This window comes from Gadus chalcogrammus, chromosome 4 (assembly GCF_026213295.1).
Source record: "Gadus chalcogrammus isolate NIFS_2021 chromosome 4, NIFS_Gcha_1.0, whole genome shotgun sequence".
NCBI classification, from domain to species: domain Eukaryota; kingdom Metazoa; phylum Chordata; class Actinopteri; order Gadiformes; family Gadidae; genus Gadus; species Gadus chalcogrammus.
In genome coordinates this window covers 17,961,187-17,979,689 of record NC_079415.1, presented here as the reverse complement: position 1 = coordinate 17,979,689, position 18,503 = coordinate 17,961,187, and the positions used below count along the sequence as shown (strand labels likewise).

The 18,503-nt window shown below is 44.4% G+C and overlaps 1 protein-coding gene across 3 annotated transcripts in view; it reads right to left on the bottom strand.

The window, feature by feature from the left end:
* ap3b1a (adaptor related protein complex 3 subunit beta 1a) overlaps positions 1 to 15,484 on the bottom strand; it is a 52,223-nt gene extending 36,739 nt beyond the window's left edge. For 2 of the 3 annotated variants that reach the window (XM_056587932.1, XM_056587933.1), the window contains exons 1-7: positions 15,151 to 15,484; positions 8,540 to 8,615; positions 8,353 to 8,427; positions 6,730 to 6,825; positions 5,600 to 5,760; positions 4,734 to 4,800; positions 535 to 717 (exon numbers count right to left, since the gene is read on the bottom strand). In XM_056587932.1, the coding sequence (XP_056443907.1) occupies positions 535 to 717; positions 4,734 to 4,800; positions 5,600 to 5,760; positions 6,730 to 6,825; positions 8,353 to 8,427; positions 8,540 to 8,615; positions 15,151 to 15,314 (822 nt within the window). In that variant the 5' untranslated portion in view covers positions 15,315 to 15,484. Of the gene's footprint in view, positions 1 to 534; positions 718 to 4,733; positions 4,801 to 5,599; positions 5,761 to 6,729; positions 6,826 to 8,352; positions 8,428 to 8,539; positions 8,626 to 9,299; positions 11,060 to 15,150 lie in introns of those variants that run through there. The other variant, XM_056587934.1, reaches the window with a different exon arrangement.
* Between the last annotated feature and the right edge of the window lie 3,019 nt (positions 15,485 to 18,503).

Below are 18,503 nucleotides of genomic sequence, written 5' to 3'. Positions count from 1 at the left end.
ATTCAGCAGACACTGTCAAAAGAAGACTTCCAATGAATCCAGATTCAGGACGTTATCTCTCGGATGTTGCCAGGTAGCCTGGGGACATTGGGGGGTCGTACCAACACAAACACCCTGACTGACCCTGCCTAGACCAGCGCACCATTAGGTTTCCACCAGTCAGGTTCCATCCTTCCACCCCTGGAACCAGAAGGGGTCATCTTCCACACCTGGAACCAGAAGGGGTCATGTTCCACCCCTGGAACCAGAAGGGGTCATGTTCCACCCCTGGAACCAGAAGGGGTCATGTACCATACTTCCACCCCTGGAACAAGGGGTAATTTTCCACCCCTGGAACCAGAAGGGGTCATGTTCCACCCTTCCACCCCTGGAACCAGAAGGGGTCATGTTCCACCCCTGGAACCAGAAGGGGTCATGTTCCACCCCTGGAACCAGAAGGGGTCATGTTCCACCCTTCCAACCCTGGAACCCGAAGGGGTCATGTTCCACCCTTCCACCCCTGGAACCAGAAGGGGTCCTGTTCCCCGGCCTCACCTCCTGCCAGGGGCTGGTGAACTGGGTGCGGGCGTAGCGCGTTAGCATGGAGATGATCACCACCTGGCCCCACTCCTCCACGTCCACCAGCAGGTTACACAGCTTGCGGTAGTTCTTGTGGATCAGGTCGATGCGGTCAGGACACACCTCCTCGAACGCCATCACCACACTGCCTGCCACCAGCTGAGGGAGGACATATGGGACAGCAAAACGCTGGAGTGAATGATGTACACACACACGCACATACACACGCATGTATGGCCCCTTTAGGTAATGCCAGGATGCGCATATTAGCTTTTTTGGGAGAAAAATTGTGTGCTGATGTTTTACACACGTTTTCAATCGACACAAAACGGACATGAACGGACATGACACTGGTGTTAGAGAACTTGCTAATATTGTACATAATTGAATGAGCACCATAATGGTGATTTACTGCTTTGATTAAGGTAAACAAGACTACAGCTCAAATAGTCAGGACTTAATTAGACGGAAAATCTAAACGCTTAGCAGTTTTCTTTTTTTCACACTGTGCTGTGAAAGAAATCCAACGATAACAAATTGCAGTTTCCAATATGGCATCCGTCTCACAATCCTCATTGGCATTTTCAGTTTTTCTCAGCTCAAGTGTTATTTAAATACTGATGTTATGAGGGTTGGGAGATGCACACACAGAAAGAGAGAGACAGAGACAGAGACAGAGACAGAGGCAGAGACAGAGAGAAAGACAGAGAGAGAGAAACAGAGAAACAAAGAGACAGAGAGACATAGATAGACACACAGAGAGAGAAGAGAGACGCAGAAAGACAACACCGCTACACGCTACAATCAGCCAGCGGTTTTATTAGAGAGAGAGAAACCCCATTTGGTTGTGTGTGCGTGTCGCTCCCCGGCAGCAGCGTGCTGGTCTCCGAGCGTCCTGACTGAGCGGCCTGACTGAGTGACACGGCGGTGCATTAATATGCAAACAGCATTAACACGGCAGGCGGACGGGAACGCAGGGTGAGGAAGGGATGGGGAGCGGGAGCAGAATCTGGTATTGCCAATTAACGTGTGCGGGCCCTGGGTGGCCCCGCTGGTAACCCTGGAGCCGTCCTATCAGCTCTGTCATGAGCACACATTGATTGTGTGTGGTTGGGCATGCATTTCTCTCCCTCTCCCTGTGTGTGTGTGTGTGTGTGTGTGTGTGTGTGTGTGTGTGTGTGTGTGTGTGTGTGTGTGTGTGTGTGTGTGTGTGTGTGTGTGTGTGTGTGTGTGTGTGTGTGTGTGTGTGTGTGTGCGTGTGTGTGTGTGTGTTCTCTGAGAGCAGAGTAACCCTTGGCCAGGCCTCGTATATTGAGACACTCCCCAACAGATACTGACGTTTGGAGGAAACATTTTAATGTTTTATAAAGCATCCAGGCACATTTGTTTAGTTTCTCTCACCTGCTGGGGAGCTTATAAAAAACTAACAAGAAAATAGTAGTTCAAGATACTGTTAGATAAAAGGTTCTACCTTTGTACTATTTGGTGATTTATCTGAAGCTTTTCATTTGGAAGCACAGTGGTAGAGGAATCCTACTCAAGGATGGCTACAGGCATATTGTGGTTCAAATCCACAACCCCTTCTGCAAGGAGGGGAACACACAATCTCCTACACTATCCTATCCTTTTTTACATTCAGGTGAACTCGCATCAAGGCCAATAAGAACCCACCATCTTACCATCCTCTTTAACATCCAGTTGACCTGAGCTCAGATATCAATCAGAACGCCTGCATATAGACAACATATATTTAAATATGTGTGGCATGTAAACATGTATGCTCCCTAGCTGTCTGGGACATGATGATGTGTGGCTATACGTCATGGCTATACGCCATCGCCAAGGTTAGCTTAGCCGCGCGCAGGGTTGAGAGACAGGCTGTGTGCAGCGTTTCTGCACAGCGTTGTTCATTCTACTCCAACTTCCCCATAAGACACACGCTCCAAGGTAAACTACACGCAACATCAACAAATCTGACACCCCAATCTTGGGAGTTCAAACACCTGCTCCTCCTCCTCCTCCTGCTCCTCCTCCTCACCTTTACCTGAAACACCCCTTTTTTTTTATGTGACAAGCCGGTAATGGGAAAATCACGCTAAGCAAATGGTTCTTCTAATAACAATACATTTCCTGTAAGATGATGAAGGGCCCGGGCCGTTTCCCTGCATCTATTCTGCTATGAATCCTAATTACGCTGGTGGGCGGCACAGAGTGCTGGGTCATCACACCAGCCCGCGCCGCATGCCTCCTCCTGATGGATGGCCCGTTGTGGGGTCGGTGTTATCCTCCCTATTCTCCTCCTCCCTCCCTGCCTCTCTTTTTTCCTCTTAAATTAGTGGGCAGCTCACCTAGCCCCTAATCATAGCAACCCCACCACGACACAGTCGTACATGCCCCCCCCCCCCCCCCCCCCCCCCCCAGCTCCTCTACGCTCTCATTTCAATTTTGCAAAGGGTGCGGGGGCTCGGATGGGAGGGATCGATCATTTATCTTGTAATGGCTGAATAATAGATCCATCACGCTGAAACAGCTGCACCAACTCCTGGGCTGTCTATGTCATCAGCCCCCCCCCCCCCCCCCCCCCCCCGGGCTCGTCTTTAAAAGCAGCGCCTGCTTACCGAGCACCCCCGGGTGTCGCTGCCGTTTAGGTTGACGAGCACATCTGTAAAAAGGTAAATGGCCGCGTGGGCAGCAGACAACGACACAGATTGCAACAATAACCAAACGTTTCCACCGTTTCTCCGTCAGATCCGGTGACATCCAAGGCACCGCCACGATTTACCCCAATTTCCTCCATTGATTTTGCAGATAAACGGCTAAATGAATCTCAGCCACTCGGCGCAATTAGGTGTGTTACCTGAGGCTGTCTTAACGCGGGACCGGTCAGTAGGTTTCTCTACTGGGACGCCTGCCTAATACCATGAAAAGGGATTGGTTCGAATATCGTCATGATGCACATGTGTGTCAACAAAATACATCCTAGTTATTGTACAAAACTTATTATGACACGGAGATAGTTGATGAAAACAAGTAAACAAATGCACACTGACCTGCAAAAAAAACACATACAGTCGGCCAATTGAAAAGCGTTCGCCAGATTTTGAGACCGTGAAGGTTCCTAAATCCCTCTCAAACTATAGGACATGTTTTACAACATACATAACGCACACATTTAAATCACCTGCTGTGATGGCCGACAGCAGACAACAACACAAGCCTAAACGCCAACAACAAGGACCTGACGGCAGGACAAACTAAAGATACCATCATTCTGCCGTCGTAAAAAGTGCATCAGCCGACAGAGAGCCATTAACTATCTGCCGTGTCCAGGAGCTGCTCCATTCATCACCCGCTAATACCGCGCTAGCTCCGTGAGATGATAATGCCCTTTCCCTCGCGTCCCCCCAGCCCGGTCTGTGGGCCCCCGCTGAAGACCACTCATCTGTCTTTGTTAGCGTCTGCAGCTAAATATGCTATGCATCTGGCACTGGGACTTTCCAAACCCCACCGCCTCCCACCCTCCTCCCCTACACCCCCACCCGGGGCCTGGGCTGTTTGGCTGCTATGATGACATGGATACAGTGAGTGAATAACAAATTGCAACAAACTGCGTGTGTGTGTGTCTGTGTGTGTGTCAGTGTGTGTGTGTGTGTGTGTGTGTGTGTGTGTGATTTATAATGTGATATAAAGAATATCATATGCTCTTTAAATTTATATTATATTGTCCGTCTGAAAGTAACGTGTTGCGGCGCCAGTTGCGCCTGTCCCCATTCGCTAGACGAGGTCTAAAGCAGGAATCTGCGGAGCCGACTAATTCATGTAGCCTACCATTTTGGGGCCGGAGACGATAAGGGGAAAGGAAGGGGAGAAAGTTGGCCTGAGAGAGAATTAAGCTGACACGAGCATCAGAGCTGAAGCCCCTTTCCAAATGGACACTTAACAAGAACCATCTGAAGATGTTTGGCCCTAAGTGGGTGTTAACAAACCATGGCATTGGGGCGCTAGCCCAAGGAAAGAGGGGCGAGGAGGGTGAAGCGCTTGAGGGGGGCACCCCCCAGTGGTGAGTGTGGTCATTGTGTGGAAAAAAATAATTACATATATAAATAAAAGAGAAAGAAAGAAAGAAAGAAAGAAAGAAAGAAAGAAAGAAAGAAAGAAAGACTTTTTTTACTCACTGTGCTTTTGTCTTTCAATAGTTTCTCAATGACTTCGATGAGGTGTTCCCTCTGCTCTGGGTCCAGGCTGCAATGAAATACTTGTTTTAGACCACTAAAACAAGATGAACCTGTGACCTCACCAAAATTGTCACAAATCAACATGGTCCTACCAGGCAGTCCCAGCCTACAAAACTCAGTCAAAACAAAATACTTTACATTCCTCTTGTCCTTCGTATCAGCGTTAAGGCTGCTTAACTGTTTCCAATGTCGTGACATGGCAACAGAAATTTCCTCAGTTAATTTCCTTGCCAAACTACTTCGGTAAACAATAATAAAGAGTATGATATATCTGACGAACACACCAGATAAACACTTCACTCCCTTCCATCCAAAGCTTCCATTTAGGGGCGGGGCTTAGGGCTAGTATGTTTCCATTCGCTATGCTACGTTACAAGAAATAGATTTTGGGGGGAGGGTGTAGCCAGAATGTTTGATTTACGTTACCAGGTACCCCACAATGACCAATCACAGGTAATTCATGCAACAGCATGCGTTTAACCATAGAGAGCAGTCTGAGTCAATGTTTACACCTCATTAAAACTTTGTGCATTTATGTTGAGATTTGGAACAGGATCTGTCCATAGCACTACTTTGGATCCCACTACATCACTTCACATCTAAATCCCCTTTTTAAGGGTTTGGTTTTCTATTAAGGAGCAGGATGGCATTGCGAACCTTCGCTCTAGCTCTGCGATAACACCATGTCCCTTACAGTTAAACTATCCTAGCAAAAGTGGCTTCAAATTACATGAATCCCAGAGTAGTGTCCAGTAAGCACGGTGCATCCTGGCAGGACGGACACATAAAGCCACAGACCACAGTACCTGTAGAGCTTCTGGATGGCATGGGCCGAGGTCTTCCTCACGTACGGAGACATGTCACTGGCGGACTCTTTGATGGCCAGCATCATGATGGGGACGATGATGGGCACCCGGATACTGGACAACACACGTAGCGCACTAGCTCGGATCAGCTGGTTGGGGTCCTGGCAGAGAGGAGGTGATCAGAGGAGAGGTCTTAGTCCTCCATACGTCTCCATCTTTGTTCAAGATGGGGAGGAGAGGGTTGGCATCTCCTAGAGGCCAGCTCATGCCTCCCCCTACTCTTCCCCTAGGATGTGTTAATAGTAACCTGAAGAATGACAATGTTTCATTCATGATCTGATAAACAATTTAAAATACGTAGACCTTTTTGTTATACCAAGTAGGCTAAGTTAATGAAGCCACATTCTTATCAATGTTAAATGGAAAGGGTTTACTCATACAATACAAGCAGGTGGCACAATGGCTCTGTGTTGGTATATCGCCCCTTTTTGTTGCCTTGCATAGTGATAGGTAAACATATGATTATTATGTGATTATATTATTTTTATCAATACAAGCTGACAATAGCCCATCGAAAGATATGTAAATAGTTTTTTTTATTTTAGTACTTTCTAAATCCCAATAGGCAGATGCATGTTGATTTTATGTGTATTTATCTTATTATAATTTATTTTTTGCCTTGAACCATCGACCTGCACCGTTTCTGCTGCTGCTATACAATTAATGTACGCAATTATTGAATGTTGTACGTCCTGGCACTTAATGTAGGCACTTATTGTATGTCGTATGTTCTGACACTCAACAATAAAAAACGTAGTTGTGTAGCCTCTTATCCTAGCTATCTTTCTTGTATACGGGGAATGGGTTAATTTAGCGATTGTAGTTGCCCTGCCCTCAATTCTATGAACATCCTTACAGTACCGAAAGCGATATATTGTTGTTGCTCTTTCTTCTGACAAATGTAATTATTCTAAATCGCTTTGGATTAATGCGTCTCTAAATGCCCTGCATGTAAATTTAAATGTCAATGCTGTGGTACGGATGAATCAATTGTGATCTGAGGGTTTCTTACACAGCGGCAGATCTCTTGTGAGTACATGTTTTGGAGAGGAGGCCTTGGTGTGACCTACCTTCAGCGCTCTCTGGAAGGTACTGATGGAGAGCAGGGCCAGGTCCTGCTGCTCCTCAGCATAGCGGACTAGGTACACGTACACCAGCTTCTTCAGCTGCAACACAAACACATGAGACGGTTAAACTCCCTGGGGAATCCACTGACACTGACATGCAAAACCCTTTCAACAGTCACTCGGCAACACAACTCACCATGCTAAATACATTTTAATGAAGCTATAAATGAAGATTATACAATATAAAAGACAAGAAATAAATAAAGGATATGCCCTGGGGATAATGACACATCATTATTAGGTCTGGGATAAAAAGTTAAATTATCTAAAGAACAGGAATGAGATGATATGGAACCAAAAGCCCAAACAGATCGTAAAGCTGGCTGCAGTCTGCTGTGGTTCCAGGGAGAGGAAGAGGCTGGGACTGGTGAGCTCCGTGAAGTCGAGCATTTCCAGAGCATTTATTGTAGACATACTGCATATGAGCTGGTCCCCTTCACTTGGGCGAGCCATGACCAACACACAAGCCCTGCTGATGAAAGACTGAAGGAAAGATGCTCGTCCTCCATTGTCCTGTCATCAAATTCACTATACACAAATAACGGTTTCACTATAATTCAAATACGAAGGGCGCATAAAACACACTGCTCCACTCGGTCTTAATACATGATTTTATATTTGTGTCCAATCAGAAAAGAGAGAGAAAGAGAGACCGAGACACAGAGAGAGAGAACGTGACTGGGGCCCCTCTGCTGTTAATTACATGTATCCACCTGCTCCCCATCGCGGCCACGGGGGCCTCTCCTCCCCCTGCATGCCTCGCTCAATGCGCCTGGCTCGCGCACTCCTACACATATGCTGCCCCTCAAACTAACTTGATTATTCCACTGCCGCTAATCAACACACACACACACACACACACACACACACACACACACACACACACACACACACCACACACACACACACACACACACACACACACACACACACACACACACACACACACACACACACACACACACACACACACAGGTTACCCTGTGTGAGTCGTTTCTAGGAATGGGAAACGTTTATGTGAAGGACAGTTGGGTAGCCTCTACACACGGTTGGTTGAAGCTCACAGAAGTTATTTACAATCATCAATGAAGCTAAGGCTGAAGCTCAAACTTAACATTTCAGCAGAAAATGTTTGAGTGGAATGTTATGCAAGTTAAAGCTTTGGAGAAACCAGCCACCCCTCCCTTTAGGCCTCCCTCTTAAGCCACTTCCCCAAAACACCCGCTAGCTTTAGCAGTGGGTCAGCCTTGTGAACATTCCGGTCATGTGCAATAAGTCCACTGCCGCAGGTAGCCGGGTGGGTAGATAGAAAGGTAGGCCATGCAATCATTTCATTCAGGCTGAATTAAATGATTGCATGGGTGTATTACAGGCCTTCAACAGCCACAGAAACCAGAGTTTGTCAGAGCATTTGATTTATTAATAGCTGTAAGGAGGACTTCAACAAATTTCACAGAAAATGCCTCAATCAATTGCCTACCCAAGCTTTAAACCCATTTACAATTAGTTTGAATGATTCTCTGTGTATTCATAATTTAATTACATCTCAACAACAATCTGCCATACCTCAATGTTTTTGTTTGCAACATTCTTCACCACCGCAGGAAACAATTCAGATGCATTTTTCCCTTTGGCGATGAGCTGGATGAAGACAGAAAATGTATCAGTATCACCAATCTCTTTCTGTCCAGCAATGACCCCACAGTTTGTGGTTTCAAACTACAGCACGACATGTAAAAATACGTTTGTTCACCCCTATGATCCTCTTCATGGCCTCCAGCTTGAGAGACTCCTTGTTGCTCTCCAACATCTCCTTAAGCTCATCGTTCCTACAAGAACAAACAGGATGCAGAGTTATCCAGACCAGAGAACGACGGCAAACAATACCTAAACTCTCAATTACTAGATCAGCTAATGACTAATTTCTAAACAATAAAAGTTTTTGTGCAAGCTTCCAACTGTTGAACACACACATCTTCATTCATCACATTCATTGGTTGGAACAAATGTCTGTTACCATAGAAACATATAATAAACAGAAAAACAAATGCATTTGTTTGTGGATTTATGGATTCGGCGTTAAGCATAATCAACACTGGATTAGACAAATTCTACCTGGGGCTGCAGAAAGGGTGTAGAGAATGATGTTTGATAGCCAATGAGTGGTTTCACAGACAGACAGACAGACATCTATACACATACTCGTGACGCATTGATATCAAGCATACATGTGATATGGTAACATTTTTGGACATAGCAAACATTCCCCATGCAGACTCAATACTAAGTTCTCAAAAACAAGAGTGTACCAGCAGAGCAGACACTTCATGGAAACAAAACGGTATTTAGCCACTTTAGCCAAATAAATATCCTCAATCCAACTTCCACAATGACTGTCAGCAAATTTCTCAAACAAACTATCCAAACGCCCCGACACAGTAGAACAATGGAAAATGCGGTTCGGCTATGCTGACAGCAGAAGCACGTCTGATTGTTGGGGGGGGGGTTCTGGTGTCCGTACCCGGGACCCTGCGCCTCCTTGTGGTCATGGCAGCGGCGGGCCCGGGTCAGGGCCTGCTCCTCCTGGCTGAGCTCCGGCTGCAGCGAGAGCTGGAGGTTCTCGGCTGACACGAGGGCCGCTTTCATGGCCCCCCTGGCCTCCAGACGAAACGCCGAAAACCCGCAGCCGTACATGGCCGTCTCCCTCAGTCCCTCTTCTCTCTCGTCTCCTTGCCGAGCAGCCGACCCGTCAGCACTGCAGAGCTCGTGTTGCAAGCTCCCAGAAACACCTCAACCAGAAACCACCGCGCCAGAAACAACCCTACCAGTTGGGTTTCTTTTAGAAAAAAACTTTGAATAATAGAGTCCGTTTAAACAAATGCTTTACCTTCTAGGCTACAGCTAATGAGATGCCGGTTTAAAAATGCCACTGTGGCTCCACGCGAAACACGGCCCTCAGGGCAGTGTGTGCTCCGTCTGTTCTCCCTTCACTGCCGTTTGTCTCGTTGCACTCTCTGCCTGATATGAGTCACAAGATTCACCTCCCTTGTCCGGCCCTTCCACCCCCGAACATCTCCACCAGCCACCACTCATTCTGCTCTGGAGACCTCTTGTCCTCTTGTCGTGGCAGGGCCGCATTCCATCAGCGGGCTGGAATCAATAGTCCCGTTGCTGACGGGTGTGGTTTGACTGTCCTCTTCAGGATCATATAGGATTCCTCTCAGGTCCCCTAGAGGTCCAGAGGCCACTAAACACTTATGACTTGTTAAGTGGCTCCTTTGTGAAGCCACCTCACCAGCCCAAGGTTGGCTTGGTCACCTCCCTCTAAGAAGGGGAAACCGCTGAGCCTTATCTTTGTGTGCCGGTGGCCAAACAATGAGAAACTTTTCATCGCCTCTGCTGGAGTTTACTGTAGTCAGGCCCCCATGCCGGTCAGATCACACAGCCTGCCAGCTGATAAGAACAGAGCGGACGTGATGCTGTGCTGTTCTGACCCGGTTCAGACGACCAAGACAACAATACAGATGAGATGAGGACTGCTGGCCCTACGGATGAATCAAGTTCAGCAAGGGGAAGAGTACGAGTTGGGCTGAGTTTAGGAGATTAAAGAACTAACCAGGGGTAGTGGACGCTGTTAATATCATATTTGATATTCATAATGCCTCTGCTGGCATTTTCAAATACTTTTTTCCACAAATTAACAGGTTTATGGCCTAGCTACATGACTGATAGTGAGCATCATGTGAGAAATTACTGAGAGATATAATGGAAAATGCTATAGGCAGATGACAAAAAAAAAAAAATACCATTTGTGCGTCCAAATATGAGAAAGGGAGTAATTGTGTGAAATGAAATGCCTCGAGGTCATAAAAAAAATACTAGAATGGCTTACTTTCAACTACTTGAAAGCCCCAATTAAAGCCCCAATACGTGTTGAGAAATTTACCAAATGTTCCAAAACCATCACAATCTGAAATAAATAAAAAATTAAAATTCAAAGCAATTTTATACTGTACAAAAATCTGCACTTATACATTTTAAGGCATAGCCCTAAGTAAGTGGTTTGACTGCCCTCTAGTGGAAAAATAGGATGGGTAAACTAGAAATGACAAATAATTTGCCTCTTGGTATGGGACTACAAACCTAATGATCTCTTTCGGATTCATCGTGGTTAACAAAAGATTAATTTTCTTATAGTAAAAGTAACAATCACATGTGCTGTTACTTTATTTCATTATAACACTTAATAGCTGACTAATCTCCTATTTTTTTTATTAAATAATAAAAAGAATTACCACTGAAGCACACAAAAGAGTGTCAAAAATCTAAAAATAAATCAAAAATAAGTAAACAATGCACAAAAGGAAGATGCCGTCATATATATATACACATATATATATACATATACACACATAATATATATATATACACATATATATATATATTATATATACACACACACACACACACACACACACACACACACACACACACACACACACACACACACACACACACACACACACACACACACACACACACACACACACACACACACACACACACACACACACACACACACACATATATATATATACACACACACACATATATATATATATCTCAAACCTTTCAAAGTGTGACACTTTTTAATTTCACCTCCGCAGATGTATTTTGAATTTTGCTTTATTGGGTTTTGTTTATTAGCTCTTGATTTTTCTTGTCTATTATTTTTCATATTGTACAAAGTGAAACCGAGCAACTAGCCATTCATGTTACGCTTCTTTCTCCAGTTGTGTTTTTTCTGATCGTCTCTGACAACACTTTAAATTACAGGGTCCTGTTACAATTTAATTAGGCAAGTAAGTACAGTATAATAGGCGATGTGACAGCATGTAACGGCATGTTCTTAGTATGTAATAACGTTATAAAAAGAGTACTCAATTGTGTAGCATCTTATCCTAGCTATCTTTGTTGCATACGGGGAATGGGTTAACTTACTGATTGTTAGTGCTTGGCACTTGTTTCTTTGAAGGAAGGTTATCCAAAGTGTAATTTGGGTTAAACATGTGTTAATTGAATAACTGGTTAATGGTTTGGCTAAGGGGAGGGGCTAGGCCTTAAAAGCCTGCCAACTACAGTTTACGGGGGTCAGTCAGTCTTGAAGACAGTCAGTGTATGTGACTGTAGGGCATTGATCATGGAGAACCTTTCTTCAATACACAACATAATAACTCTCACAGCATCTACCAAGTCCAACATATATATATCCTACATGAACACATAAACATACACACACGCTCATATACATATGTCACCCATGAGCTAATATCAGATGGTATCTCCCACCATCAGCACATCTGCCGTGCCCTCTATTTAATGCAGCCTTAAAGGTTGAGTATGGAATTCTCTTTTTTGGCCATTTTTGCTAAATTACTTGAAATCTTTATCATAACCCGCTTACAGCCACTGAGTTAGAAGTACTGACATGAAAATTAAACAAGTCAATCATCTGTGGAACGGGCAGGGCTCGAAAAACTCCATCCAATGATTTCCAGACCCACCGAGTGGCTTTGGACATCCCCGCGCGACCCCTTCGTGCACATACTCGAAGCTCGTCGTGACCCAGAGCAAGCTTCTGTTTGTTGTTATCCTGCGGTAGCTACTGGAGCTAGCTAACTAGCTAATGGCTCACTCTCGCGCATCCGTGTTCGCTCATGCATGATTGCGCGTCCATGTACTTGGAATGGGTGGAGTAAGAGTCATCGTTGAAGGAGAGGGGGTAGGACCATTAGAGTTGTGTATTTACAAAATCTGCTGGGTTTCGCAAATCCCATACCCAACCTTTAAGCAAGCACTCTAGTTGCAACCTGGAATGAGTGAGTCCTGGAAGGACCATGATAAGTATCAAAGGAATAAACCAAACTCAAATAATTGTGTGCATCTACTTGTTGCTATTTACCTGCAGGGGATTTGTGTAAGGTTATGAGCATGGGAAGTTGTATTGTAGTGCGTGCACTCACCACAATAACAGAAGAGAGGATAAGTAAATGAATGAATGTCTTAGCCAGCAACTAGTGGCATGGCCTTCATGTCACAAACATCCTTACTGTACCGATAGCGATATATTGTTGTTTCTTCTTCTGACAAATGTACTTATTGTAAGGCGCTTTGGATAAAAGCATCTGCCAAATGCCCTCAATGTGAATGTAAATGTTTTGAACGGCATGTTACTGAACAATGAGTTAGGAGTAAGGGGGTAAGGGTTAGGAATAGTCAAAATAGAGCTAGGCATAGGGTTAAGGATTAATGTTATCGCAACCACTAATCCCAACCACACCGTGCCATTATTTACATTGACATTTAGGGCATTTAGCAGAAGCTTATTTGATTTTATCATTTGATTTTATTTGCATTGTTTTAAGTGTATTAGCATACATGCTAGTTTTCAACACCTGTCCAGAGCAATTTTATCCAAAAGTGACTTACAATAAGTACACTTGTCAGAAGGAGAAACAATATCACTTTCAGTACAGTAAGGATGTTCACAGAACCAAGTGCAAAGCAATTACAATCGCTAGGTTAACCCATTCCCAGTATACAACAAAGATGGCTAGGATATTATTAAGTTGCTACAAAACAAAGTACTTTTTTTAAATTATTATTATGATTTTTGGATGGCCAGGCCGTACGACATACAATAAGTGCATACATTAAGTGCCAGGACGTATGACATACGATAAGTATGTATCTTAAGTGCGAACACGTACAACATACAATAAGTGCGTAGGAGGGGTGAGTCGAGTCTTTTGCGGAAGCTGGTGAGCGACTCTCCGGACCTGACATCGGCAGGGTGCTCATTCCTACACTGAGGTGCCAAAACAGAAAAGAGTTGTGACTTGGATGATCGACTTTTGGTTGCTCTTAGCGATGGCGGTACCAGACGTCCAGCTGAAGTAGTTGAGTGGAACACGTCTCGAGTTAGGGGGGATGGTTTGAGCAACGCTTAGAGGTAGGCAGGGGAAGTTTCATTGACTGACTTGTAAGTCAGTACCATCACCTTGAATCTGATACGAGATAATACAGGGAGCATGGGAGGTCACGAAAGAGGGGGGGGCGGTCACATTGGAGAATTTAGGTAGGTTGAACACGAGGTGGTTTCATTACGTTATAGCATACGAACTACACTGTTACAGGTAGGTAGGTACATTTACATTTAGTAGATGATTTTATCCAAAGTGCCTTATTACTGTTTATACATTCACACATCAACGGCAGAGTCAATTATGCGAGAGGACACAGCCAGCCCTCGGGGTGAGGTTTGCTCAGGGACACCTCGACACTCAGCTGGATGAGCCGGGGATTGAACTAGTAATAGCATCAATTAATTAATGTCACAGACATTAGCACTAGGCTATCGCCTTCTTTAGTATTTGTCTCCTTCAAAAAACAAACACAAGCTCACATAGCTTATTATACAAGATGAGGCCTTTTGGTGTCCGAGGCAATACGAATGATTCACTAATATTCTGATTTTCTAATTTCAAGTTATTCATAATATTTAAAAAAATAAACACGTATTAGTGTATAATAGGCGTAACACGGCAAATAAGTGGGAATTAAAAATCATTTGCCATGTCTTTTGATTACAAGGAGATCTGGTAGGCCAACCTGGGTCTAGATAACTTGATACAACTTTTACATTATCATATAAAAGGGTATCGGTTCTCCGTAAATATATAAATGCACCTTCCCTTTCTTGTTCATATTATTGCCAGATTACCAGCCTACTGCTGTCAACGACATTATCATGCAGGGGTAATTTTGCATACTATTCACTTGATGACTTGTATATTATTGCAAAATAAATGAATAAAACGTTGATGATCATCCGCACTGCCACCGACCAACAGAGTACCAGGGGGGTGGGGGACGTGTCACTATGAGTAGTCCTACATCAGAGATCTGTAGGCCTATTATAACCGACATGCAGCAGCTGTACTGGTCAGACAGGTGCCTTCGTGATCCATGACTCCAGTGGGCAGGACAAAGACACGAGTCCAAGAGAATAACACGCCTTCAATTGAGTGAAGTACATGTAACAATAACTATTAAGGATCTCGGCAAGAATATAACATGCTGACTTACCATCCATGCCTGGAGAGAGAGAGACACACACACACACACACACACACACACACACACACACACACACACACACACACACACACACACACACACACACACACACCACACACACACACACACACACACACACACACACACACACACACACACACACACACACACACACACACACACACACACACACACACACACACACACACACACACACACACTTACTTTTTAAAGTCGGTGCTGAACAGTCCGAAGCCCGCCCCGGTGCCGGAGGTGGTGGAGGTCCCCTCCGTACAGACCTCCACTGCAGCCTCCGCTCCTCCTTGGTCGTTGTAGGAGGCGTTCGTCGACATGTTTAACATCTTTAAAAACGTGTGCACTCTAAGCATATGTTATCCCCAAAATGTATATGACGTTCCGAACTGAAACTCCGCCACGTAAACGTATGAATGTGGTGTTGTGGTCAAGAACGGCAAGGATAAACTTCACCGAGATTTCGACTAACTTTTCCACGCAGGAGCGGAAGTGCGGGACGACGGGTCACGTGAGGAGTCCTCGCGCTGGTGCACGTAGAGCGCGTTTCCTTCTAACCACGGGACCGCGGCTCTACAACAGGGGTTCCCTCATGGTTCCCTAGTCCCAACCCTTTTTTTGTTCCAAGGAACGGCATAGGTCTATTCATAAAAACATTTGGAGGACCGGTTGCCTCAGGCTACCCTCAACCATGCAATGATATGCAATAATACAATTTATAAGAGAAACGTAGGAAAAGTCACCAACAAAAAAGTAGTGCAAAGACACGGTGCTTAATTTACAGTGGTTGTGTTGCATATAACGAACTAGGTGGCAACAAAGACAGTTGAATGAATTTAATATACAAATGTTTCAACTTTCAAAACAATTCACAAAATGTTTCCCTTTTCCAGAAAAGGCTCAATATATATATATATATATATATATATATATATATATATATATTATATATATATATATATATATATATATATATATGTAAGGGATAATGCCCGACGAGGTGTCCATTATCAGGAATTATACCACGGTCTGCGGGAATACTCGATTCTGATTGGATGCAGGGTGTGCATTAACTCCTGATATACGGACACCTGGACAAGTAGTTCCGTCAAATTGTCTGTTTACCGTTCTCAATGAATGCGCTAGCTGGCGTATCCATAGACATCTTATAGATGTCTATGGGCGTATCGTCTCTAAAATAGTAGTAACCATAGCAACGGGAAACAAACAAAGCTGAGTGGACTATAATACCTCCCGTTTCTAAAGTCGTAGCTATGGCCCGTCCTAATTACTGGAGGAGTGAACAACGTTTCCGTTGCATGAGAACCCAACGGGCGTGTAATGGTGGGTTCCGGGTATTAGTCAGACCCTCAGGCGTAACCAGGAAAACAAATGTATGTTTTGTGGAAAACTTTATATTCGGATTGTAAAACGCATGAAATATAATTAATGGTCTTAATTTGGTCACCGTTGGTAAGTGACCGTGGTATAAGCGGGATAATGCCCTTCGAGGTGTCCATTATCAGGAATTAATGGACTTCGCGGAGGCAACCCTTACTTAATGGACGACGTGGAGGCGTGAACCGTCCGACGCGAAGCGGAGGACGGTTCTCCGCGAAGTCCATTAATCCTGATAATGGACACCTCGAAGGGCATTATCCCGCTTATACCACGGTCACTTACCAACGGTGACCAAATTAGACCATTAATTTATATTTTCATGCGTTTACAATCTGAATATAAAGTTTTCCACAAAACATGCATTTGTTTCCCTGGTTACGCCTGAGGGTCCGACTAATACCCGGAACCACCATTACACGCCGGGTTCTCATGCAACGGAAACGTTGTTCACTCCTCCAGTACGGGCCATAGCTACGACGTTAGAACGGGAGGTAGGGGAGGTATGATAGTTCCGCGAGACTTTGTTTTGTTTCCAACGTGTCTCATGGTTACCTACTACTTTAGAGGACGACCGCCAGCTAGCGCATTAATTGAGACACGGTAAAAAGGCAATACATTTGACGGCACACTGCTTGTCTCCGTATATCAGGAGGTTTAATGCACATCCTGCATCCAATCAGAATCGAGTATTCCCGCAGACCGTGGATAAAAGTCCTATATATATACTATATAATACTATATATATATATATATAGATATACCCTATATATATATATATAGTAGATATACTATATATTTGAGTATAGATATAATATTACATTTAAGTATCTTTCTGTAAATAAGTCAAGGTCCACGGTATCTACGGGTGACGGGGGACCGGGGTTGGGAATCGAGGATCTACAACGCAGTACATACTGTCCCCTAAACAAGTCGGACCCTCCTGACCGGGACTGTTTGTCCCCATCGGCTACTGCCGTACAGAAGCCCTCAAGGTGTGTTTCAGAGACCTCAGGCGCGTTCACCGGTCCCCTGGTCCGATAACGAGACGGCATTCTGCCAACTGCCAGGTGAAGACGCCTCACTTCTTACGCGTGTTCCCAACAGAGACCGTTCATCATCGCTGCGTTGGGAATCTAAAAGTTATTCACAGCAGGGTTTTTTTATCCGATAAGAACCCAGGTCAGAACTAAACGGAACTTAGTAGGATCAGTTTCAAGTCCGAACGCATGTATTTCCCTGTAGCCTATCACCTACTATCCTTTTGCTTTTATCTAGGATGAAAGCATGGGGGCAGACTCTGTTATCAAATTTGGCCTAGAGTATGGCCGAACGGAAAGTAGAAACATAAGAACTTTCCGACGGTCGCGGAAAGAAATGTTTTCCCCATAATTTCCATGGACCATCAATTCAAGCGATGTGAAGGCGCCATTAGCCTCACAGCCACCGTACAGCCACAGGGTGCACTGTGGGTTTACATAACAACATTTCAAATCATTGATTGGTCTCAATTGAGACATTCAAGGGGATGATTGAAATCCCATTTAATTGCTCGTGTTTTAAATAGCTTTCTTAATCGTCCCATTGTATTGTATTGTTTAACTGTATCGAAATCTTGTCCTGGTTGTTTGACCTACTGTTTAGATATATTGCACATTTGTAGGCTATGTATGCGGTTATGTCCCTAATGCATATTCAAGGGGCTCGCTGAAAGTATTAGATGTGTTATTCATTTACTTTGTCTATTTTTGCTAGACACAGAGTTTCGGTCAAGAAGGAATCCAACCGGATTGGTAGTAGCCTACCACCACTCTCCACTACCTGACAGGTCTATCCGTGTGTTTAATGCATCCGATATATCTCATGTTATCATACCATGAAGTATAGGCTACGTCATTAGTAGTCGTTGACGGGGTTTTGATCTTTATTTTCATTATAAAAAAAGGATACACTATCTGTCTCTTGAATTTAACTAAAGGCGTTGCACACGCTGATACACGTGATATGTATCGGTGTATCATTTGGTTTATATTTACGTTACAAAAAACACTGTTATTGTATGGTTTAATTATGATAACATGTTATTATATCGTCGTTATGTTTCACGGGTCGTCTCGGTAACCTATCGCCGCCCGCCGATTCACTTC